This window comes from Aythya ferina, assembly GCF_964211825.1.
Source record: "Aythya ferina genome assembly, chromosome: 26".
In the NCBI taxonomy this organism is placed as follows: Eukaryota; Metazoa; Chordata; class Aves; order Anseriformes; family Anatidae; genus Aythya; species Aythya ferina.
This window is the reverse complement of record NC_140324.1, coordinates 2691805-2717400: the sequence shown is the minus strand read 5'-3', so window position 1 is coordinate 2717400 and position 25596 is coordinate 2691805. Positions and strand designations below refer to the sequence as shown.

Here is a 25596-nt window from a genome sequence, read left to right as displayed (position 1 = left end):
CTACTAATACAAAGCATTCTTTATATAAAAAGGATTATTCACTTCACTCACTGTTACTTTGAGGATCTGAATACTGCAAAGCAATACTTATGTCCAAACCAACAGCAGTTCCTTTTAACTTTAAAAAAATGTCATTAAACTATTTCTGTGCTATTTTGCAAATAGTGCTTAATATATCTGACAATGCCCCTCGGAATATATGACAAGTATGAACAAACTGCATCTAGGTTTGACTAAAAAACTCAACATTTACACAGGATAACCTTTAAAACTCCAAATATTTATCATTGCCAAAAGTAAAAATATTTTCAACATTAAAATCTTAAGTCATTCTTTTCAATGCGGAGTATGTCAAAATGATTAAATCATGATGCTTAACATCATAAATACTGTACATCACAACTTGCATTCACAATTTAACAAGATCTCATTTGCAACAATGTCAAAATCCCTGGAAAACACAACAATTAGAACTCTGGTTTTGACACGTCCATACATTAAGATGGTGTCTATCTCAGGTAAGCAGAAGCCATCACTCTCCATCTTCCAAAGTAATGATATGGAGCTATGGTGTTGACAAGATTCATCTGTTTGTACTAGGCTGTCAAATCCTGGAGCAGGACAAAATGCCATGGTCCTGAGCCAAGACCAACAGAAAATGCAACTACCCTTTGTTACTTCCACTGGTGGAGTAGCATTTCTAATGAACGCGGTGTACAATTTTCTTAAGCTGGGCACTGCTGAGGACACCAGCAACTTACTACCATTTCTTAAAGGACAAACTATCATGAATCAATCCTGAGGCCCTGCATTTGAACATGTTTTCTTAAAATTCCCTCTTTTTTTTTTTTTTTTTAAATATAAGTTATCCTGGTTATATATGCACCGACTATAGATTTACCATACACTCAAGGAGTCTCGTCCCATTTTAAGTAAAAAAAAAAAAAAAAAAAAATCTTTTCTGCTGCAGGTTTGTACATAAGACTTTAAACTCTGTATGGGGAAAAAAATATTTCAGTACAGTGATTCAACCAGAGGGAGAAATAAAGAAATCTATTAAAAATTCTGGCAGTTTTGTTCAGTAAAGGTTTTTTTTTTTTGATTTTTTTTTATAAAAATGTACCAAGGAGTAAACTTCAAAGAAATCAGATGATACGTATAAAAATAGTTTTCAGTGGCTCTGGAAGGAAAAAAATAGCAAAAATAAAAGGAAATAAATGGAAAAAATAGCAAATAATAGTTTCTTTTTTTCTTCTTTCTTCACATCACTGCGCATCCTCTAGAGGTTGTTCTGGGATCCCCCTAAAATAAGAAAGACAGTGTTAAACTCAACTACACGACAGTGTTAAACTTCACTACATCCTTACTAGCTCTTGATATGAGCTTGACTCAAGTAGCAGTTCCTGGAGGAATTGCTCACACTGTATTCTCTCTGCACACTGTAGTGATGCTGCAGAGCTGCAAGCTGTTCTGATATTGCCCTCTGCAAGCATCTGTTGGAAAAATGGACCAGAAACTCAGAACTAGTGAAAACTTGAAGGGACCACCACAATCTCATTGCTGTTCAATCTAACCAGGCACAAATTAAAAACCTGGTCTGCATCTTATTACCTGTTGGTTGAAAATGTCCTCCTCTCCAAACTCTGCTTCATCCTCTTCCTCTTCATTCTCTTGCATGACTACCGACTTAGTAACAGTTCTCACTGCAACTTCCTACACAAAAGGAAAGACAAGGAGATGGCCCATAGTTTTTGCTATACCATCAATATAACACCCCACTTAAAGTTTTGAGGATTCAAAGCAATTTGCTCCAGCTTCAAAGTTAGCTGTGCAACCAAATACCTGAAACACCCTGAAAAGCACGAAAACATTCCTAGTTCTAACTACCAAAAGACAAGTAATGTAATTTAGCTTCAGGAATTTTCTTTCATTCCCTAGGTATTTGAACAGTAGCAGCCATGTTTCAGGTGGCCATTACTCAATTTTATACAAGCTCGTAGAAGACTCAGCTAGGAGCTGTCTGAGAGATATTGTAACATCAGAAACTAAAGTTTTTCATTATGATTACACAGCATTAAGAACAGTCATTATTTGTTAAGCTTTTTGTACCTATTGCATGTGAATTATCAGGACAGTCTTCCAAACCAGGCACTAAAAAGAATTTTAAAACATCAGGGAACTTCCTTTACTACTATTTTTGAACACTTTATTAGCAGTACGAAATTCTTCTGTAAACCTTGCAGCCTTGAAATTGTAGGAGCAAATTTTTAGTTGTGGAAAAAGTTGCCCTCAACATACACTTCTAAGCAGGGATACTACAGGTAACCACAGCAGGTAAGGACATGGATTTGAAGTATTTCCAGACACTATTTTAACCACTTCTTCTATTTGAATACTAAGCCAGAGAGCTTTCTATCTATACAAATGACCCTCCCTCCTACCTTGTCCTGTGCTGCTGTTCAGGCACAAAGTGCTTCCACAGAATTGCCAGCAAGAGAGGCAGCATGAAAACTGATACAACTGAGGTCTGTTTCAGTTTCCTATTTCTATCGGACCACTGGGATAATGGCACATTTATGAATAACAGCCAAAGCACGATCTTCCCTTGCAGGAGTCTTCTGCAGGGATAGTTCGAAAAAACAGTTGTGGGCAGATGTAGGACAACGAAGAACACAGAGAAACCAGTGCCAAATGAAAACTGATATACTTCCAACACTGAAAAAGCAACTATCTTTCCACATTAATAATGACACTGCATCCCAAAATAAGGTGGGTCCTACACACTAACTTTTAATTGCCAGCAATATTTATTTTCTCTGCCTCTTTGACTGAAAACACAAACTTAAATGCCAAGCAAATCCACCACTAGCAGGGAGTTTTTCTAAAAATGAGAAAAAAGTAGTCTACGGATGTAATAAGGATAACAATCACAGTTGTCTGAAGATTCCAAAAATCACAAAGATACAGGTATTTAATTACTTCAGTGTTGTACCTTATACTATATTAGAAGACAATGGGGGAAATCTTTGTTTGTTTTGTTTTCCCCAAAACAATTTCATCAGTTTGGGAGATAACCCAGCCCGCATTCTTATTCAACAGGCAGAGCCTACCTCTCCATCAGAGTTTACGAGGTATGTGCGGATATTGCCTCCGGTGCCCCAGCTGCCTTGATTCTTCCACACGAGAACAGAAGGGGGGCTATGAGATACACCTGCATCTGCACCCCAAATCTAGTGAGAAAGACATTCTGTAATCAGATATTTGTGTACATTTTATTTTTTAATATCCAAAAACTTCTAACTCTCCCACTTCTCTCTCCATGTTAGTTTTGTTTTGGATCTCCAGTGGTAATTTTACCCTACTTTTGCCTATGCCAGTACTTTTAGGAAGACATTCTCAGTCTGCAACAAAATTAACACTAGCCATAGTTAAGGGCAAGAGAAAATAAGTTATTCTAATATTGCAGTCATCAATTCTTTTCTGAATATAGCAGTTTCTACTACCACAGTCTCAATGACTACACTGTATGAAGCCAAGACATAAAATGCAACTTGTAATGTGCCAATTTCATTTTTGGCATGCATCTAAGCAATTGATACTTAAGTAGTAATAGCTGGAATTGATCAAAGGAAAGCCATTTTTTTAATTCTGAAAGGACATCTATTGCAGACTAAATATCAAACATAAAATTACAGAAAAGCAGCTGTTCTACTATATTTAAGGCTTAGAGTATCTAGTCTTAAAGTCTACCAGTTCAAATAAATGCTCCGAAATTTTCCTATTTCATGAAGTAGAGCAAGATTAACATTCCAAACCTGGACAAAGGTGTTTGAAAAAATCAGTCCTTGCCTCTCCTCCCACCCCAAATACCTTTTCATCTCTTTGTGTCACAAATAGTCTTAAATACTAAGTGTTAATATGGAAATCCAACTTGTATTTTGCCTTTCTGTAACTGAAATCCTACTCCTCTAAAGTAAAATGCAAGAAACCAGAAGTTATACCCTAAATCAGGCCAAACCAAATGTTAGATTTACAACTGCTGCAGTATCAACAAAATAACATTGTTTTTGACATACTTGAAGTATAACTTACTGTTACAGTCTGCCCAGCCCTGAGGACATACTTCGGAGTAAATTTATAAGCAATTTCCTCTCCGTCTCCGATTTGTCTTTTCAGTCTCCAGTTACCCAAAGACTGATCCTAATGAGAAAAGTCAAAGTTATTTAGGGTGAGCAAAACAGAGCAAACAGGCATCAGAACTTTCCCTAGATCTTTTTCAATTACATTTATTTACATGGTTGTTAGACATCTGCATTCTAACTTGAAAATATTTTTCTATACCCAAAAATAGTGTTATTTGTAAATCCTACAAGGTCATTCAGCAACAATTTAAGAGACATTTCACAGTTCTGTTATAGCCAGCAAGGCTGTTTTCAACAAGCTAGGTACCAGCACATGTGTTTAGATATTCAGGGCACAAACTACATTCTCTTACTGCATCAAACACTACACTCATGCTAGTGCAGTGTAGTAATATTCACCTTTCAAATGCCACTGTTAATTACTGCAGGATGACACACCTTGAAAAAAGCAATTTCTCTCAAGTGACTTTATCTACGTGCGCTTATTAGGCTGTGCAACATTTCAATTTAGCTTCTTGTTTCCTAGGAGTTCAGCTGGCACTCACCTTCTCTGAGTTGTTCTTCAGTTGAACATATTTGCCCTCCAGGTCTATCTCATCTATGCTGATACTTCCAGTAGCTGAAGCTTGCTGGGACATTTGGAAGCTACTGCTACTACTGCTGCCACTAATACTTCCAGTGCCAATTCCACTTGTTCCACTGCCTGAAAGCTCCTCTGCTTCAATACGTTTTCTCTTGCCTCGGGAAGAGCGAATAAGTGAAGTGCTGCTACTGCTGCTGCTGGAGGTAGCCCGAGAGACTGTAACACGGGACGAGGGACTTGGAGAGAGCTTCAGCCTTAACAAAATCAAGCAAGCATTTTATTGAAATGGAAGAAAACTAAGTGAAGATTTTTTTTTTTTTAGCTCATTCAGGGAACTACACACACAATAAAATGCAAAATACACTCAGTAACCAGACTGTAATATGCCCCAAAGCTGGTAACAGCCTCACTGCGTCTTGCCAGCAGGACTTCATATAAAGGAAGAGGGAGGCTATCCAGTCCTCCCAAGTTTTCTAGTAACATGACTACATGAGGTGAAAGCGCTGGCAAGAGCAACGCAAATCACATCATCCCTCCCTCCAGTATTTCTATTACTAAACACACTATTCTTGGCCTAACAATTTAAAAACAGGAAAACATAGAAGTATAAGCACTTAAATAAAAAGAGGAGATGAATGTCAAGTACAGAATAAATTGCACCGCACTTTGAGATCATTATGAAAAACAAAACAATGTAAGGACAGGTGTTTGGACAAAAACAGCTGCAAGTGTTCCATGTAACACACTGCAGTGCAAAGCCAATGTGATTGCAGGGAACTGTGATATGGTCACTTCTGCTAAAATGTTTAAAAAAAAAAAAAAAGGTAAGAAATGAAAATAACATTTGCTAGTCCTAAGATAAGCATATGGAATCTGTACTTACCTTTCCTCTTCTCCTTCCAGGAGTTTTCGGTAAGCACTGATCTCCATATCTAGTGCTAATTTCACATCAAGCAGTTCCTGGTATTCTGCAAGCTGCAGCTGCATCTGGTCCCTCATTTCTGTCATCTCCCTCTCCTTGGCATCTAGCATCTTCCTAAACTTATCCCGTTCACCAGCCATCATTTCCTCCAATTCATGAATACGATCTTCTGCTGCACTAGCCTAGGGAGACAGTATAACAGAAAACCCAGTTGGCATCCATGTGGGGTGCAATAAAAAAATAAGTTAAAATTTACCACCCTTCCAAAAAAAGATAAAACATTTATCTCCGTAAACTTCAGAAAATATGGAGGGACAGAAATTTGAATATTTGCAAACATTACAGTGCTTTATATTAAAAACAAGAGCAAAGTTGGCCCCTTTTTCCCCTTTTATACCTGTTTCTGAAGGCCGGAAAGCTGGTAGCTGAGAGATTCTATCCTCATGCGAGCCTCCTTCAACTCCTCCCGAGCCGCACCAGCAGCTTTGTCATTTTGGTCAGAGGCCAGTTTGGCATTCTCCAGCTGGAAGGCAAGTTTTATAATAGTCAGTTGCATTGAGATAGATATCCTGAAAATACCCTTTTGGTAGGAAATGAAAGACATTCAACCTTAAATAATTTTAAATGGAAATCTAGTAAGTTTATGACCAGAATTTCATAATATCAAGGAAATGTCCTAAGAGCCAAGAAAATTTGAGCCATATTCCTGTAAGATTATACTTGCAGCCTTAGAGTTTCTAAAGGCTCAGGTTCATGTTGCCACACACGATCTGCCTTCTTGCCATAAAAAAAGACGCAATGGACTGGAGCAAACGTTAGCAAGTTCGTGTCCTGGTCTAACAGTTCCCTGAATGCCCAGGGTGCAGGTTGAATATAGAATTTCATTAGTGTCATGTCTCAGCTGTCCAATTGTAACTTCCTCAGTTGGAGACGGGATCCTGATGCCTACAAGCTTTCAACAGATTCTTCAGGCAGGAATTAGCCTCTGCTCTCTGCATCCACACAGCACAGAGCATTTTTCTTCTGTCCCTTTTGAATCTGCTACTGGAGAGTTATGATCATTTTCCCTACTTCTACTGAAAAATAATAAAGATTCACCTTCTCTGTGCCATTCATCCTTTTACAGACATCATCTTTCCCTTCTCTTGACTCATCTCTTTTTCCAGGTCAGGTTTCAAGTATTCTTCATGCAGGACTTATTTCATACTTTGGATAGTCTCCTGAGCTGGTCTTCTCTGTATTACTCTATGCTACCTTCTCCAAAAGGACCAAAGCTTCACACAGCAAGCACTTCAGATAATGTCCTGCCATAGAGGCAAAATGATGCTTTTGATTTTTTTCTATTTTTTTTTTCTAGTGGTTCTAACTAAACAATCTGGTTTTAGTTGTTAATTTCACCTAGTGAATAAGCTTCATTTCTAGTGGCCAATTTTAGTCAACTCTGACAGAGCAATAATGGAGTTCAAAGCTATTACATTAGAAGTTGCACTGAAATAGCAATAAAATCTTCCTTGGATTGTGACAAGTCAATCCAAATATCTGGTTGTATAAAAATATGCGTTCCTAGCTTCCCTGAATAACGTCAAAATAGTTAACTTATTTTATATATTATCCATGTTGTTATTACCCTTTGAAATAGTTAATTTTTTCAGATCAATGTTCCTCAAACTGCAAATCATCAAACCAAAGATCTCAAAGGGAGTCTCAAAGTGGAGCATGTGGGAGAACAATGTTAGCAGTAGCACAATTTATCCACCACAAAAAGAATTAGAAGTGGCTACAATTATTGCTAAGTATTTTCAGTAACCAGAAGATTGACAGTTACTTTATTCCTTCAGGTAGAGTAATGAATATAAAAATACATACTTGTAGCCAGCAATTGCACCAGTACCAAAGCTGCTACTCCCCTCACACCTCCAGTGCTGAATGAACTGCGACTTGCTAACTCAAGATTTGTACAGGCAAACAAAACAAAATAGAATCATAGAAGTTGGAAGAGATTTTCAAGATCACCTGGTCCAACCATAATCGCCTACTACCAATGTCACCCACTAAACCACATCCCTAAGCACCACGTCCAACCTTTCCTTAAACACCCCCAGGGACGGTGACTCTACCACCTCCCTGGGCAACCCATCCCAATGCCTGACTGCTCTTTCTGAGAAGAAATGTCTCCTCATTTCTAACCTAAACCTCCCCTGGCACAACTTGAGGCCATTCCCTCTAGTCCTATCACTAGTTACCTGTGACAAGAGGCCAGCCCCCGTTTCCCCCCAACTTCCTTTAAGGTAGTGCAAACAGTTTAAGAAGTTTAAGAAGTGTTCTTCTGGATAAAATTACTCCTCACTATGCTCACACCTCCAACTTACATACTACGGTTTTCTCCATCAACACCTGTTAAAAAGTCCAGTATCTCGTCTGACCCCCACCAATGAAACTACAACTGCACACAGTAATTTTCTAGAATCCAGAACTAACTTAGATCATTTAAATGTGGTAATATTTACACACATTTACTGTATCAGGGCTAGTAAAAGCACTGCAAAGGCCCCAGTAAGAGAAAAGTGACTATGCAACCTTGTAATGTTCCTCTCAATATGGCCACAACTAGATTGCAAGCTTGATCGGACAAAGGCTTGTTCTGAAATCCACCCATTCCCCAAACTCCCCAGTGACCAGAAGTTCCAAGAGTTCTCTTGGAAACTGGCCTTTCTCAGCTAATGCTATTCCTGGCTATTACCTTGGGCTATCACCTCAGTGGAAATGGATCTGCACACAAGCACAAGAGGAAACATTTGGGCAGCAGAACAAAGCTTGTTTAAAGTATAATTACTAGTCTCCTTAAAAGCACTAGGACTAATGGAAATGGTTTTATTTCCCTGACCAGAGTTCCTGGCAGACAGCGCTGTGGATAGCAGTCGTTACCTTAGCCTGGTAGGTCTGCTCCAGCTCCAATTTGTACAGTTTGACTTGCTCATCATGTTGATTTCGCAGATCCTCTAGGGCCTGAGCCATTTTGGATTCATACTCCTGCTGACGACTAGTGTCCACCTCGACCAAACGATGTTCATGCCGTTTTCTTGTCTCCCTTATCTCCTGAATAAAAAAAGATAAAAAGATTAAGCTCCTGCTGCTTTGTGGTTTTACCCCACTGTGCAGCTGAACTCCACTATAGCCACTCACTCCCCCCCTCAAAGAAAAAAGGGGAGAAAATACAATGGAAACAGCTCAAGGGTTGAGAAAAGGACAGGGAGATCGTTCAACAATTATCACAGTCAAAATAGACTCAGTACAGGGAGGTTAATGTAATGTATGGCCTATCACTAGCAGACTAGAACACTGAGAAACTAAAAGCAAACTGAAAACACATTCTGCCCACATCCACCCTCTTTTACCTCCTCCTCCCAGGCAGTGGTCAGACACATGGTCTGATTTTTTTGGGTGGACCCCCCTTTGGGGACCCAGGAGTTGGACTCAATAATCCTGGTGGATCCTTTCTAACTTGGATATTCTGTGATTCTATACTCCAGCACCTGTCCTTAGCCACATAGCCTTGCCTAGCCCCTTAATTCAGTTTGAGCACTCACTTGATTCCATGGTAAAGCATAACTCAGCCACTACATTAGCAAATATTAAACTCAACAAGAAGAACCAGAAGTATTTCCTAGTTAATCAGACCAAAATGGTTTGGTGCATGGTCAGCCAAACATCACATCTGGCATGGGTGAGATGACGGGTGGAACACGTGGCAGCTGCTCAGAGCACTAATTAAATGAGCTCGGGCTGCTAAATAATCAAAGGTCAGAGCTGGTGTTCACAGGATGAAATAAACTGACCTGATACGTTTACTACTAGTACACAAAGGCCTTGCTTCCCTTTCTCATTCCCCCCTCACATGTCCTCACATGTGTATTCTTACTACTTGCTTTAGAGAAGCTCTAATCCTCCTTAGAATCACTATGAGCCAGTCCAACCCACTAAACAGGCAGAAAATTTCCCCAGCAAAAAGCAGGGCAATTGTATACTGTTCTCATCAATGAATACAGGTTACACTCAGGTCTAACAATCACTGAGGGTGGTGCAAGTAAGGGGCAGGGCCATGCAACCAGGTGTAGAGAAGGGGAATAAGACTTACCCTTTCACACAGCAAGCAGTTACATCAGCTCAACAGCCCAGGGAACAGTAATACCCTTGTCACTTGGCTCTTATGCCTATGCAACCACTGATTTATCATGCGACTCTTGCAAAACCTTTAACTCTTTTATTACTCAACCAATTCATAGCAAGAATAATATTGATTTTCCCTACGTGGACTAGCTAGTAATGGTTTATAATCAGTGTGAACAAGATCTACATACACTTCACAATATAATGAGATTATAAGGTTGATAATACCTCCTCAAACACATTCTTCCTGAAATCCAGATCCTCTTGCAAGCTCTGGCACCGATTTTCCAGGTCCACACGCATGAGTGTCTCCTTCTCCAATTGCTTCTTAGCCACAGCATGACCATCTTCAGCCTGGTAGAGAATTTGGAAGATAATGATTTGACTGGATGTCTTTTTTCCCCCATCCACAAGCCCTTTATGGTCCTCAATTGATATTTTTGGACCAATAATCCATAACAATAGATCTAATCTCAAGTTATTAATTAAAAAAACAGAAAGTGAGAATGTGTGCATGAGTACTTAGAAAAGCTTTCATGTTTATAAAGCACCTGTTTAAACCACAGGATTATTTCAGTGCAGATTGGTAATAAAACCAAGGATTATTAATTTCTCAAGCATATATTTCATGTTCTTTTTCTTGCCAGCACAGTCCCACTGGATACTTCCGCGTAAGTTTAAAATTATCCAGGATGCTACAAAGGACAACATTTAGTAACAAAAATATTTGGTAAATGTTTCTAAAGTATTTTTTTCACTATCAAAATTTCTAATATACCATGTTACTTTGGTTGTTTCACAAACATTTCTTAAAATTTATTTTTATATCTAAGAAGAGAAGGTAAAAATTAACCCTAAGTGAACTGAACCAGTGATGTTCTAATATAAACTAACAACAAAATTATTTATTTATTTATTTAGAAGGAACAACCTTTCTCGTGCTGAAGGAAACATTCACTGCCATACCTTAGCAAGTTGGGCACGCAAATCGGCCACCTCTGCTTCCAGAGTGCGTTTCTCATTCAGGACAGTGTTGAGTTCTGCTTCGCTTCTATGGAACAGCACTTCAAGATCCTTAATGCGACCTTGAGCCACAGACAAATCTGCATCTTTCTTTTTGTAGCTGAAACAAACAAAATTTACCTATATTTACACATGGATGCACACACACCTTGAGAATACCCTGGTTGCAATTACAGATTTGTGTTACTATACACTTATACTATGACTGTTGTGCCACTAGGTGGCTCCAACTGCAGCTAATTAAAATAATCATAAACCTGTCTTAGAACTCAGCTTGTGCCAATGTATTTTAAGTGTATTGCCTAGAAAAGATGAACACATCACTGGCAGGCAAAAAAAAAAAAAAATCCTACCAAAAATTCTATCTACTAGTCTTCATTGCAAAAGAACTGTCCCAAGAAGTGGGAATTCCTCTCTCATCATCTGTTTCTTCACTTACACTTGAAGCCTCATCATCTTGATAGCTTATCAAAGAACGTCGTAAAGGACAACGACACTAAAGATGGGTATTGTGAACAAAAATACCTAAATGAAATATAACTGTTCTCTGAGGCTTTTCAATCACCACCTCCTGTTGTCACGTTTATTAATGTAGTAGGAAAGCTGCAAGCAGCAAAATTAAGTGCTGTAATAAAGAAATCATCCTGCCATGTTTCTACTTCCACACTGTAGTAGCTATTCCACTCTGAGGAACAAACTTAAGAAGAGCTTAATTGCATTAGGAGAATCAGGATAATATAAATATTTTATCTTAAAAAGACTGATGTTTCAAAAGCACCTGAGCACAACTTAGAACCTAGTTTCCATGGATTTTGCTTCCTCTCTGGCCCTAGCACCAGCGTGTCCCTTCTGCTGTGCTCATTTTCAGCAGAAGCACAGAGCAAGCACATTGACACCGTGGTTCCTTCCAAGTAACTTTATTGATCCTTTCACAGGATGGCATATCCTTTCACAGGTGGGCATATGCATAAGCACAGATGAATATGAAGAGTCAGGGTGAATTTAGCTTTTGTAAAGGGAAGATAAGCTTCCCACGAAGTCAGTAAAAAAGCATTTGGAAAAGAAAGATCAACCTAAGCCAGTCTGCTTGGACTCCCAAGGTTTCAACAACATCACTTGCCAAAGGTGGCCCAATTCAATATGATCTGCTCTAAGAAAAAAAAAAAAAAAAAAAAGGCTTGGGATGCTTCTTTTTGTTCAATTATCCCAAGTACTAAAACACAGAAAAGGTTAGAACATCAGTATGCTACATGGTAAATAATAAATAAATAATTAAAATATCTGCCAGGGTATCCAAAACCCCCAAGAGATGGATCTGTACTCACACAATACTGGGGTGATAACATTTGTCACTAGCTGAAGAAGCTGCCTGAGTACATGGCAGAAAGACATCAGCATAAATGCTTGCACTGACAGACAGAACATATTCTCTCCTAGACCATAAGCCCTGACATAAATCCTCATGTAGCAAGCAAGGGTCTCGCAGCTTCCCAAGCGTGCTGGTGTTGCGCAAGCAGACAGCCCCAGGAACAAGCCAAGAGCGGAGTAAGCCTCGGGCTCCCTCCTGTGCATGAACTGGGCCCAACACCACACCCAGCCACACCCCAGGGCCTTCCTGGAGCATCCTCAACACTTCCAGGAAAGTGTTTTGCATACTAACAAATGCAGGCTTTAGCGGAGAAAGACAGGGAGAAAGGCATCTCTTGAAGATGTTAGCTGTATCTTGAAGGCATCTCTTGGAACTTGGCTATATTCGTGGCAGTAGCTAGAAAAGCCCTACAAGCTTGTAGCTCCACAACTAAAATTCAGTTCAGTTTAATCCTCAGGAAAAACTTCCCTGCACCCTTTTCAGCCATTGTTTTCTCCTACTGTGACTCCCCCAACTATCCATTTTCTTCCCTCTCTCACATGGGAGACCAAAGGAAAGATGCCCCAAGACAGAAGCCTGCTGTCTCCTTTCCCAGGAACCCAATCTATTCCAAGCAATCAAGGGAGCAGCAATGCCTGGGATCCCTCCTGGCATCCCTATGCCTGCTGCAAGCTTGAAAGAGACACTGAGGTAATTGTAAGCAACCATAAATTACAGGCTGACCTGCTCTTCCATTATACACAAAGCACTGACCTAAACTTGGCATGGGACCAGAAGCATCTGTCAGCCTGGGCAGGGAGGATTTTGGTCATCAGCTGGCTGTCAAGAGGACACCCTGCAAACAGACTTTTCAAAGCTGTGTTTGCAAGACTCGTATCTGAGATCTGGCCACATCACGAGCATAACCTTCCCTATATGTCCCCAGACAGACACAGCAGGAATACTCCAAGTACCTTACGAGCATCTTAAGGGACTGGAAGCAACTTGGTAGAAGAAAATTCAAAGCCAAGAAAGAATTCAATTCTACTCCTATAAACTAACAACAGACAAAAAGAAGTGTACTTTCCTCATATTTAGCCTATGAGCAGAATTACCCTGTCAAGTCAGTGAAGTGACAGATAATGGTACTCAACTCAATTGTCCAAGAAAAGTGCACAAAAGGGAGATAACTCGAGGGAAAACACCATTGCCACCACTTCAAGTGCACAACGTTCTACAAAATATTTGCAAAGTCTCTTAGTGCTGTCAAAAGCCTAAAGAACAGGAGACAACTTGCAGTGATTCTCATCAGCTGCAAAGCAAAGACAGTTCTGACAAAAATATCTTAAAGCATAGAAATACACCCTGCAGAACAGGAAACATGAACCAAATTCCTGGAGATACTGGGGCTGTTCGTTTCTGGACCTTGCATTAAAACCCACGCAAGCAGAATATTTGCTATCACCAGGACAACCCTGATGTCCATCTAACTCTGACTGCCACGCAAAACATAATATCTGAAATCAACATTAGGACTGTGTCCTGGTTTCAGTTAGGACAGAGTTAGTTTTCTTCCTAGTAGCTGGTAGGGTGCTGTGTTTTGGCTTAGGATGAGAAGAGTGCTGATAACATGCTAATGTTTTAATTGTTGCAGAGCAGTGCTTACACCAAGCCAAGGACGTTTCAGCTTCTCACTCTGTCCTGCCAGCAGGCAGGCTGGGGGTGCTGCAAGAACTAGGAGGGAACAGACCCAGAACAGCTGACCCAAACTGACCAAAGGGATATTCCACCCCATCTGGGGTCATGCAAAACAATATATAGGGGCGGCTAGCCAGGGTGTGAGGGCTGGACTGGTCAGGGTTCGGCTGGTGAGCAACTGCATTGTGCATCACTTGTTTCATACACATTATTATTCTTTGTACTATTATCATCATTATTGTTATTATTTTTCTGTCTTAATAAACTGTCTTTATCTCAACTCACAGGCTTCACTTTCCCATTTCTCTCCCCTACCCCAGGGAGGAGGGGAGAGGGTGAGCAAACAGCTGTGTGGTGTTTAGCTGCCAGCCCAGTTAAACCACAACAGACTGCTGGCCCACAGCTTGTAAGCAAGAAGATAGCCCCAACAAGAGGGACATGGAAGTAGGACCGGGTGGTATTTGTCTCACGTAACTTCAGATGCCTACACACACCACAAGGTCTTTTTATGGTTAACAAAGGCCTCAACAAGAGCCAGTAAATATTAAAGCACAATTCTTCCAACCACATGCAGGCAAATTTTCTGATATGAAGCATGCACCAAGTTCAATAGGCTTTATGGTGACTTATTCAAACAGATGTTTACACTACAGATATTTCATATTTGACCATTTCATTTAGGAGCAAAGTCCACAAAGTCTCTCTGATGGCTGACTTTAACAAGAGGGTCCAGCACAGAAAATAAAGATCCAGTGATAGAAAACAACAAAAATGCTCCATCATAAATAAATCAGCTAGTCAGAAAAAAAAAAAAAAGAATATATTTCATTATTTGTATAACCAGTTAAATGCAAATGAAGAAGGAAAATGGGAGACTTATGGTAGGCTTGTACTGGCATTGCCAGGCTAAGAGCAATTTTATGTCCAACAGTGTTCACAAACATACTGACTTGCTCAGGAGAAATCTGTACATCCCAAACCTTATCTACTAAAACAGGTACCAAAATTCAATCAGAAGCAAAAATCTTTTTGCCATGGCATATATTCACTTTTAAATTAATTTTCAGCTGCTAAACAGTATTTGAGCACAAAGGCTCCCTAGTGCAAACAGAAATAATGGATTACATTGGCTTCATTAGCCTGTTTATTATGTCAATTATCTTTACTGCAGACTAAACAGTATTTTTTTTTTTTTATGTAGTCACTACAATGTCTCTTACAGCACGCTTATGCTGTAGCTTCATGCATTTTCAAGCCAACATCGCTTCTACATTCCCAGTGTGCTCAGGGCCATGAATTTCCCTTCTCCTTCATTTCTGCTATCAGACATGCACTGGACCAGACAATAAAATTGATACTGTTTAAAAATTAACCTTCCTTGGATGGGTTAATTTTAATCTAGTTTCTCGATCCATTTTACTGAATAGCTGCATGCGTGCACACTCACATCAGAAGAGGCACAACAGGACAGAAGTGGGCACAATTAATTGTTTCAGCATCTAGATTTCAAATTGCTCATCAAATCACAGTTGATTAATCTTCCATTTACAGATACGTTTGTGTACATACCAAGCTGATCATTTGCTCTGACTAGCTGTACATTCTGAGGAATTCCCCTCTACAAGCCTGCACCTTCCCATTGATCTGTAACACTTCCAGAAGTCACCCACTAAGGCATTTTAAGAAGCATCAGCAGCATCAGTCACGCTGCAAATATTGCCCATTATCATATTAAAAAACAAAAAATGATCACACAGGGCTTTCCTTACCTTTTATTGAACTCCTCAAGTTCTGCTCTCAGTTTTCCGATTTCAATCTGTAATCTAGCCCTCTCTTTGGCGGTTTCATCCAGAACTCTTCGAGCATCAGCCAGTTCAGACTCATAGAGACTCTTGATTCCACTCACCTGAAGTAAAAAAAAAAAAAAAAAAAAAAAGTATTCAGACATGAGAACATCCCAAAGACTAAGCATCAAAGAACTGAAATGGATTAACAGGTTTCATTTAGCTTTCCTTAAAAAGAGTGTATGATATGACTTTGTTGCTTAAGAGCATTCTATATTGAACATTTTCAATTATTATACCCCTACAGTTAGCTGTGATCTAGTCCCAAAGACAATATTTCAGATTTATTCCCAGTGGAACGTAACAAAATATACCAAGTTTGAAGTGTGCAAGTCTTCCAAAGAGATCAAGTGAAGCAAACCGGCACACCCTACAGATAGACCTTAAATTATTCACGCTTGTTTCCAAGATTGGTGCTTTGGGTGATTTTTTTGAAGCAGTAATATCATTTAAAAACAAACTATGACAAATATTTTCTGGAATACAGACTGAGGTCCAATTTAGCTCCACTGTTCTTGTACTATGAAGCAAAAAAGAAATTGAAATGAGATGAACTACAAAAATACGAACTGTTCAGAGAAACTCCCACTCCTGTACTCTACCTCAGAGGATAAGGATCTATAGACCTCTCCCTGTCCAGACTCAGAAAAAAAAAATTAAAAAAATCTATTATCAGCCATTCAGACTGCAACAATGCACATCAAAGTCTTCAACACCTGTATTTTTTATTTATTTATTTTTTTAGAACATGAGATCATTTGAAAGGTGTATCAGATAGCAAGAATTTCAAGATAAGATTGTTGGTATTGCTTCTATCAAAGGGTGCCACAACAGCTATTATTGATGTAAATTCAGACAGAGCAGTAAGGGAGTGGGACGAGCCAAAAGCCGAACATACCAACTTTAGGAAGAGAAATTTCATAAAGCATAAAATGTAGAGACAAGAAAGACAACTGTGTTGCTCCTAGGAGTGCCTATTTCAACAGAGTGGCACCAATGACAGACTCAACCAACTGGTCTTCAAAAAAGACTGATTAAAGGCAGTCAGGATATAATTCAGTTCTTGATAGAGTACATTTCACAACCGTTCTGAAATTAACTATGATACGACAGTCTGAGGGCTGAAAAGCCTTAGCTTGCAAGCACACTGCATACCAGAAACAACTTGGTTGGCTATCCATGCAATCTTACATCTTTCTCTAAAGAATTCATTTTTTCAAGCCTTATTCAACTTGTTTTGTTATTTTTTTTTTTCCATAGCTGATAGACAGGAATTGCCTGTGACACAGGGCAATACAACTCTGCATTACCAGTTACAAGATTCAGGAAGTTCTACAAAGATGTGTATCTTGACTATGCTAAGATCCTTCATACAGCACTCCATTACGCCCAGAAGAAAACAGAGATTTTAAGGCTGTAAAGCCTTCCCCTATGGACAACTCGTCAGTGAAAATACAGCATTTGCAAATACCAGTACAAAATGCAACTGTCCAAGGGCCAAGCACTGATGCTGTACCATCAGGTACTACATCCACAACGCTCCCTCCCTAATGCTGGCCACCTCCACACCATCACCCCTACAACTTTACATTTACTAAAATACTTGTGCTAGGATGTTCTGTGGGAGCTTGGGTCTGTGTTGCTGTAGGTTCAGAGAGGTAACGTGAAATCCCAGCGAAGGACACAAGCACAAATCACTTCCCAGTCCTCCAAGGCATTCACCAGAATTGCATGTACAAAGAAAGCCTCTTTCCCCAGATTTTTGCAAACACTGCCACAAAAAGGTAACATAAGGATCAGAGCAGCAACAGGCAGTGAATGATTTACGCTTCAAATTCATGGCACTCCAAACACCACCACCACCAGAACAATATTCTGAACTGTGAATAAACACACTGCAATCCTTGTCTTGAAAGAAGATAGCAAGAGTGAACTAAAAATGGTATGATGCAAGCCATTTCAGAACCTACTGGTAAAAAGAGAACCAGAAACCATGCTACTTAATTAAAAAGGACTGACTCACATTGCTGTTGTAGTAACTTAGTATGGTTTTTTTTTTTTTCTGCTGTAGCATGTTAAGCTCTACTCTGCTCCTGTTCCAGTAACAAAGATGAGAAGGAAACACATAGCTCCAATTCACAGTCTGAAATGTTATCATGACAGCCACTTTCAGTAGCATTTTAAGCTAATCAGCAGACAGAAGTAACTGAGAAATGGGCCTCATCTAACCTGGCCTTGAACACCTCCAGGGATGGGACATCCACAGTCTCTCTGGGCAACCTGTTCCAGTGCCTCACCACCCTCTGAGTAAAGAATTTCCTCCTAACCTCTAACCTTTTAGTTTAAAGCCAGTTTAAAGCCCCCTTGTCTTGTCATTATCTGACTGAGCAAGGAGTTGCTCTCCATCTTGTTCAACTAGCAATAGGACTAGAGGGAATGGCCTCAAGTTGTGCCAGGGGATGTTCAAGTTGGAAATGAGGAGACATTTATTCTCAGAAAGAGCAGTTCAGGCATTGGGACAGGTTGCCCAGGGAGGTGGTGGAGTCACCATCTGGGGATGTTTAAGGAAAGGATGGATGTAGTACTTAGGGACATGGTTTAGTGGGTGATATTAGTGGTTGGGGAACAGTTAGACCAGATGATCTTGGAGGCCTTTTCCGACCTTAGTGATTCTATGACAATCCCCTCCCTCCCCTGCTGGCCATTCCGCTGCTGATGCAGCCCAGGATGCAGTTGGCCTTCTGGGCAGCAAGCATGCAGAGCTGGCTCATGCTGAGCTCTTTGCCCACGAGAACCCCCAAGTCCTTCTCTGCAGGGCTGCTCTCAATGAGCTCTTCTCCCACTCTGTGCTCATATCTGGCATTGCCCCAACGCAGCTGCAGAACCTTGCACTTGGACTTGTTGAACCCTCAGTAGGATCACATGGACCCATTTCTTAACTTGGGCTTGATGACGCTTCTAGCCCATGCTGGCTACTCATTAAAAAGACCAGAAAAATAAAAATTAAAAAAAAAAAAAGAGAAAGGAAATTCAATAAATGCATCTAGCAACTGTGCAGCCCATTTCAGGGTCTTTGCCTAATCACAATTCCCTGCAGAGGGTCACCAGATGGAGCCTACTTGTCCTTGAACACTCCTAAAGAATACTGGGTGCAAGAGAAAATTTCCAGTATCTTCCCTTTTTTGTCATTTTTTTTTTTTTTAAAGTATCAGTGAAATCATCAGGATGGATCATAGCTTAGAGGCAGTGATCCTTGCGTATCAACCCAGCTCTCTTGGACCCCTTTTCTCTTTAGAATCCTTTTTTTTGGCTTCTTGTATCCATCTGTTGCAGCACTCATCATGTGAGCTACCCCACTTCACCTCCATGACTCCAGTGAGGTTGTAGTGACCCCAATGCCCTGTTCCTGCTGGTTGTTCCCCACATTGCACACATTAGCATCCAGACATTTCAGAGAAGCACCATGATGATCCCCCAAGAAGAGCCCGAGAGCTTTCCCCACAAGGCTGTCCCACAGGCGCTTCCTTCTTTGCCTGCCTATGTTGTGGAAGATTCCATTTCATCCTTGTTCTGTTAATTACTGTCTCCTCTGTTCACATAACCCCAGGCCCTTTGCCTACCTACCACTTCCTCACCAGATCTTAGAGGAACCTCTGTCCTCCTCATTATTGCTAGTCTGAAGTTCTTATCAGGCTGACCAGTCTGTTGACAGAGATACCTTTGCCCTGCTTAGGTAGAACCTCTCTTCTAAGCAGTTGTCGATCCTGAAAGACGGCTCCATGGTTCTAGAAACCAAAATCATGTTGTTAACAGCAGTGCTGCAATCGACTGCTGCTCCGCGGGATCTCTCCTGTCACCCTCAAGCTCCACCTGCTCAGCAAACCATCCGAGCCTCCATCACACGAACAGTTGCCCACAGAGACGTGGAGTCAAACTCGATGCTCTCCAGGTCACCCCTGCCAGCATCACCTGGATGAGCAGCAGGGGTTAACAATCAGATGGCCAAACGAGTCTCAGGAGCTCCTCCGCAACTACCTGAATGCCCTGGTCAGCAGCAAACCTCCCCAGAAGGCAGGTCAGGTCCGTTTTGAAAATGTAGGCACCGTCTGAAGACGGGGGAGAAAGGAAATGAGCACATGAAGCACAAGAAAGCAGCGATATGTGCACAGAACACTTTGAAAGGCAGAACTGCTGGATGTTCTTAAGTCTACTTCAACCTTCCTACCTACTGTAACCCAACTGTGCTGAGAGCACTCAAGAAAGCCTGTGCAGCAGCTGAAGGGCAAACAAATGAACACAAGTGGTCCTACATCAATCACTTGAAAATCCTCAAGACATCACTCAGTGAAGACACAGGAGGCACACCAAGGCAACAAATCCACAGGCTAAGAAGCATGCCCCGTCCCCCAAGCAAGCCTGGACAAACTGGGTGAGGAAGCATTAATCAGATTAATGTGCATCAATGTGCCAGAGGTACGTGCATTCCCACCAGGTGTGGCTCCACACGCTCCTGTTCACCTGCTACAGGCTGCTGAAGGACTACCAGACTCACCAAGAACACCTGTTAGGGCACGGGTACTCTTTTTTCTGATGTGATCCCACCCATCCAGGCTATTGAAACATCTGCCTAGGACCAGGCACTCATCAGCATCAACATCACTGACAAAGGTAGATCATTCCCATTTTGTCAGTAGTATCGCACCCGTTCAAGGAAATCTATAGGGTTGAGAACCAGCTTCTTCACAGAGAGATGCTTGGTGCCACGGCACCATCTGAGTGAAACTGAACATGAGGTCACAGGTCTTGGAGGAACAGGGTTGCCTTTGCCCAAAGACTTCAGTAAGACAGCTTATGCAAGCATTCTCCCTTCTTCTTCATCCAGGCACAGCAGTTCAGCAGGTGTGAAACTACTGCAGGAAAGTGAGCTGCATACAATCACCACCCTACAGACGATGTCCGCAGTGGCAGAAGACCCTTTATCCTTATGCCTTGAGGCTATGACTCAAACGACCCAGCACTCACAAAAGCATCTGAACACATATTTCTCAGAGGTGGCAATGAGGTAGCATCAAAGCCACGTATCACAGCCCTGACAGTAGCTGTTTGCACAGCAGCTGCAGCACTGACAGGTAAGTGATAAACCAGGTGAGACCGCCGTGAAACTTTTGGTGGCTGTGACATACAAGGCTACAGCCACCTTCAGTGACACCCACAGAGGTGAGAAAACACAAGTGAGCAGGGAAGCCTGGAGATACTGCCTCTGCCACAAGTGTGATTGCTGCCAGTGCTGAAGTCTTCCAGGGATCTTCACTCCCCCTACTCATCCCACCCCTCTTCCTGAGGGTGAGAACAGCGGGATGTGCTCAGAACAGTGTACTAACCCCCGCCAGGCCTTAAAAATGCCTTTTCTGGAGGTAGGCAACCATAAGCACTGCAGTGGGAGGGAGGGTATTGGTAGTTCTAGCCACAAAGCCCAAACGCCAGAAGGCAAATGCAGAGGCTGGGAGACTGATCTCTCACAGTAGAAGATCAAGCTTGCAGCCATCTGAGGAACCTAAGGGTGGACAAATCCATAGGACCTGAGGAGATGCCTCCAAGGGTCCTGAGGGAAGTGGCAGATGAAGTTGCCAAGCCACTAACCACCATAGCTGAGAAGCTGTGGCAGTCCAGTGAAGCTCCCACTGACTGCAAGAGGGGAAATAAAACCCCCATTTTAAAAAGGAAAAAAAAGGAAGACCTGGGAACTACAGGCCAGTCAGCCTCACCTCTGTGCCTGGCAAGACCATGGGGCAGATCCTCCTGGAAACTCTGCTAAGGGGCATGGAAAATAAGGAGGTGATTGGTGACAGCCAGCACGGCCTCACTAAGGGCAGATCATGCCTGACAGATCTGGTGGCTTTCTACAAGGGGATTGCAGCTTTGGTGGATGGGGGAAGTGCAACTGACATCTACATGGGCTTGTACAAAGCATTTGAGACTGTCCCCCATAAAATTCTTGTCTCTAAATTGGAGAGACATGGATCTGACAGAGGGACAACTCAGTGGGTGAGGAACAGGCTGGATGGTCAAACGAGCAATGGACAATCACCGCTCTACCGATCCCATGACTTTTCCTACTGCTTTTCAGAACAACCTTAAACCTCCCATTTGCCTTTGATCATAGACATGTCACCTGCTCTCAAGGCAGAAGTTTCAGGTGTTAATGCAGAGCCCAGAGGGTGAGCAGTCACTCCTGCTTGCAACCCCATGCCACGCATCATTTGGATACTGAGGTTCTTCTGAAAATTTTCAGCCAGTATTAGGTTAAACTATCCCAAATAGTTCAACATGTGCAGCAGCAAGCTGTCTCCTACCGACTATGTATAAGTGGTAAAAAAAAAAAAAAAAAAAAGACTCTGGAACAAAAGCTAACAAAAAATTAACCAGGCCTGCTCCCTGGTATTAAGAAAAAAAATCATCTTTGATTCACATTGAATATTTAAGAGGATAATCAGGATATGGAAGTGTCTCAGTTTCTATAAAGCGCTGAACCATACCAGAATACCATCCTTCTTTTTGTGGGAAGGGAACAAGCACTCTACTCAGACTTACTCAACATTACACTATCACGACCAGCAGGTCATACATCATAGGCTTAAAGAAGTCAGATAACCCCTTTTAAACAACGTATTTATTAGAAAGAAGAAAAAGTAGCAGACCTAATGCATACTGAAATTAAAGTCTTGGAGTGCAGAAAAAAATCTGTAAAAGGTCAAGATAGTTATTAAACGTGGTAAATGTAACAAGAAGAATATCAGGAGGGAAAATGCAGATAACCACAGATAAGCCAGAGATATTCAAATATTTAGACAGCTAAAAAAAATAATCAAAGGAGACAAAACTTGCACACAGCTGAGGTTAACCAAGGGGAGTTTTCACCATGAACACCCTGAAAGAAGAAAATAGTATATTTTAAACATGCAGGACTAATATAAAGATATAATGATGTACCCAAACAGTGTGCCAGTATAACTAGACTACACTTAATAGTGCTTCTGAATAGTATTTTTTTTTGTTTGTTTGTTTTGCTGGTGGTCTTTTTTTTTTTTTTTTTTTAATTAGTATCTCATTTCATGCTAAGTCTGATTATTTTAGGAACACAACTTCTAATGGTGTTACAAGAAAATTGAGCTATCAGCACAAAATCCAGTTGACCAGTTTGGTACTGGAAGGACAGGGTTCTGCCACCCCAGGAAACCCGAAAACTGACAGCCACTTGAAGTTTTAAGGCTCACACAACCTTGAATCACTGTCCACAATCCTGAATCAAAACACTGATAAGACTGCCAAGTCTCTCAATTCCAGACACATGTATAGAAAAAAATAAGCTGTCCTAAAAGGAAGGGGGAAGCATTTAACAGATAGTCCAGGAAGCAAGTGAAATATCTTACAGGCATTGGCTCTTAGCACAGAAGGGCTTGAGGAATCCTAGAATATGCCCAAGAATTAAGATTAAAAAAAAAAAAAAAAGTCTGGAATAAAAGTAAAGAAAGGAAAGCTCCAGGGTAACGTAAGCAAAGTATTTATATCAAAATCTTCAGGCTTACTTTCCCTAATTACTGCATCTGAGTATTTTTCCAGAATTGGTAACACAAAACAGTTATTAGAAGGTGGTTTAATTTATACTAGATGTAAGATTATTTTTGTGTGTTGTGCTTGCCCTGTTCTTCCTCTCATTCCATATGTTCTTGTTAATGGAATTATATTCTGCCTCCTATATTTGAAGCATGCAATCCCTGTTTTTATCTCCAGCCTCCAGCAATCTACAACTCAGAAGTTCCCTGAACCAGACATGGTTATTCTGTTTATAGCATGATTTCACACAGAACAAGTGACACAGGCAATTTTTTATGTTTCACAATACCTAGTTATCTCGAAAACACTGAAGTTATATTACAACATTAAGTGATACACATGCATTTCAAGGTACTTTGGTGTACACTGACTGCAGGTAGGCTGACCACTCCCCAAACAAGCCATAGCCACATCTGGCCTACTTAAACTGAATTACATGAATGGAAACCCTTCTCCCGCTACCATCACCAAAACAGATCCCTTTAAAAAAAAAAAAAAAAAAAAGCCTACATTAGTGCCACAGCAATCCTTCACATCACACAAGTTTCAATGCTGCTATCTGCCAGCTTTCCATGAAAATTTAACTTAATTAAGTTTAATTTGTGAAGTGGGACACCTTACCTCGCAGACTGCCTCCAAGAGATGGAGGAGGGCTTGAGCTGGTACAGGATGGGTGGGACTGCCCCCAGCTGCACCCCTGACTACACCCTTCCTCCATAGGGGAAGGGGAGTCCTGGGGGAAAGGAAGAGAGGAGGGAAAAGCAAAACATGGCTTAGAGAAAAAGGACCAGCCAGTCTGCCTCCCGGATCACAGAGAAGGGACCAGATCCCCTTCCACACTAACGGATTTGATCCATGGCATTTGAAGGGACTAAGAGAGATTTTCTCTAGTTATAACCAAAGTTGGCATCAACCCTTTCAAATTCTTCACCTCATCGTAACAGCCACGGGGCAGAGGGAAAAAAAAAAGCAAAAAAAAAAAAACACAAAACTTGACAGTCTGTTTGCTACAACTCAATCGACGCGGGGGTCCGAGCGCTCAGCCTTGGTTTACCTGTGACTGGTTTACCTGTGACAGGGGAACGGGCTACAAACTACAGCGGAGAACCAGCATGCAGCAGATGAGACCTGCCCGAACGTTTCGATGCCTCCGAGAGCCGCATTTTGGGCGGCAAGCCCTACCCGGCCAAAAGGAGAAGGGCGGCGGGCGGCTCCAGCCCGGGCGCCCGCCTCAGGCTCCTTCCCGCCTCACGAGTTTCCCCTCGCTGCCGAACCCGGCCTGAGCTAAGCTCCGCGCGCCGCCAGCAGCCCCTCAGCCCGGCATCGCGGCCCCTACGGCTCCCTGAGGGGCCACATAAAATCAGGGTGGGCACAGAAACAGGCTGGGATTTCTACAAACCCGGCCCGCGGAGCCTCCACAGCGCGGCCCGCGCCGGGCGGGAAAGCGGAGGAGCCGCGGGGGAAGAGGTCGGGCGAGCCCCAGGGCCGCGGACTCCCCCCTTTTTTCGGAGGGAGCGGGGAAAACGCCTCCAGAGAGCCGCCGTCGTTACCCCTCCCGCCTCAGGAGCCCCGGAAGGGGGCCCGCAGGCCGCCCTGGGCCGTACCTCCCGAGTAGTGACCTCCTCCTTCTCGGAGATCTTCACCAGCAAGCGGTCATTCTCCAGCTCCAGTGCCCGCACACGGTCGATGTAGACGGCCAGGCGGTCATTGAGCTGCCGCAGCTCCTCCTTCTCCTGCAGGCGGGAGATGCGAGTCGGCGACAGCGGGGTCCCGCCGGGGGTGCCGCGGCTCGGGGTGCCTGACATGGCGCTCGCTTGGCGGGCAGGCGGGCAGCGGGCTCATTCAATCCAGCCGCACCGGGGGAGGAGGGAGCGGTAAGATGGCGGACATCGCCTCCCCCACCGCCGCGCCGCCTGGGAAATGAAGTCTCGGCGCCAAGATGGCCGCGCTGCGCCGCAGGGCGCGCCGGGAGGCGCAGTTCTCCTCACGCCCTCCATTTTGTGGGCTGTGGGCGGCTGGAAGGGCTGCGTGTGCCCCTCGCCTGGAATTGGGAGTTTGTAACGTGCTTTAAAGGCTGGGTTGGGCTGTCGTGGCTATGAATAAAGCACAACGTTAAAGCGAGCAGTCCTGAAAGTGGTGTTTTTACTGCAAACGTGAGGGATCGGAGCTATGGGTCAGGGCTGCTCCTCAAGTGTTTATTGGTGCTTGGATCTCAGCAGCAGATCCTAGTGTGTTGTGCAGAGCAAGTACAAGCA

At 42.2% G+C, this 25596-nt stretch overlaps 1 protein-coding gene across 1 annotated transcript; it reads right to left on the bottom strand.

Annotated features, from left to right (window-relative positions):
* Positions 1 to 796: 796 nt before the first annotated feature.
* On the bottom strand, positions 797 to 25237 carry LMNB2 (lamin B2). The gene is made up of 12 exons (XM_084498701.1): positions 24946 to 25237; positions 15653 to 15789; positions 10781 to 10937; positions 10043 to 10168; positions 8573 to 8743; positions 6045 to 6170; positions 5609 to 5829; positions 4688 to 4979; positions 4093 to 4200; positions 3111 to 3230; positions 1612 to 1713; positions 797 to 1302 (listed from the first exon to the last, which is right to left on the bottom strand). Exons 1-12 carry the CDS (start codon positions 25144 to 25146, stop codon positions 1261 to 1263), a joined length of 1803 nt encoding a protein of 600 aa, XP_084354827.1. The 5' UTR covers positions 25147 to 25237; the 3' UTR covers positions 797 to 1260.
* Between the last annotated feature and the right edge of the window lie 359 nt (positions 25238 to 25596).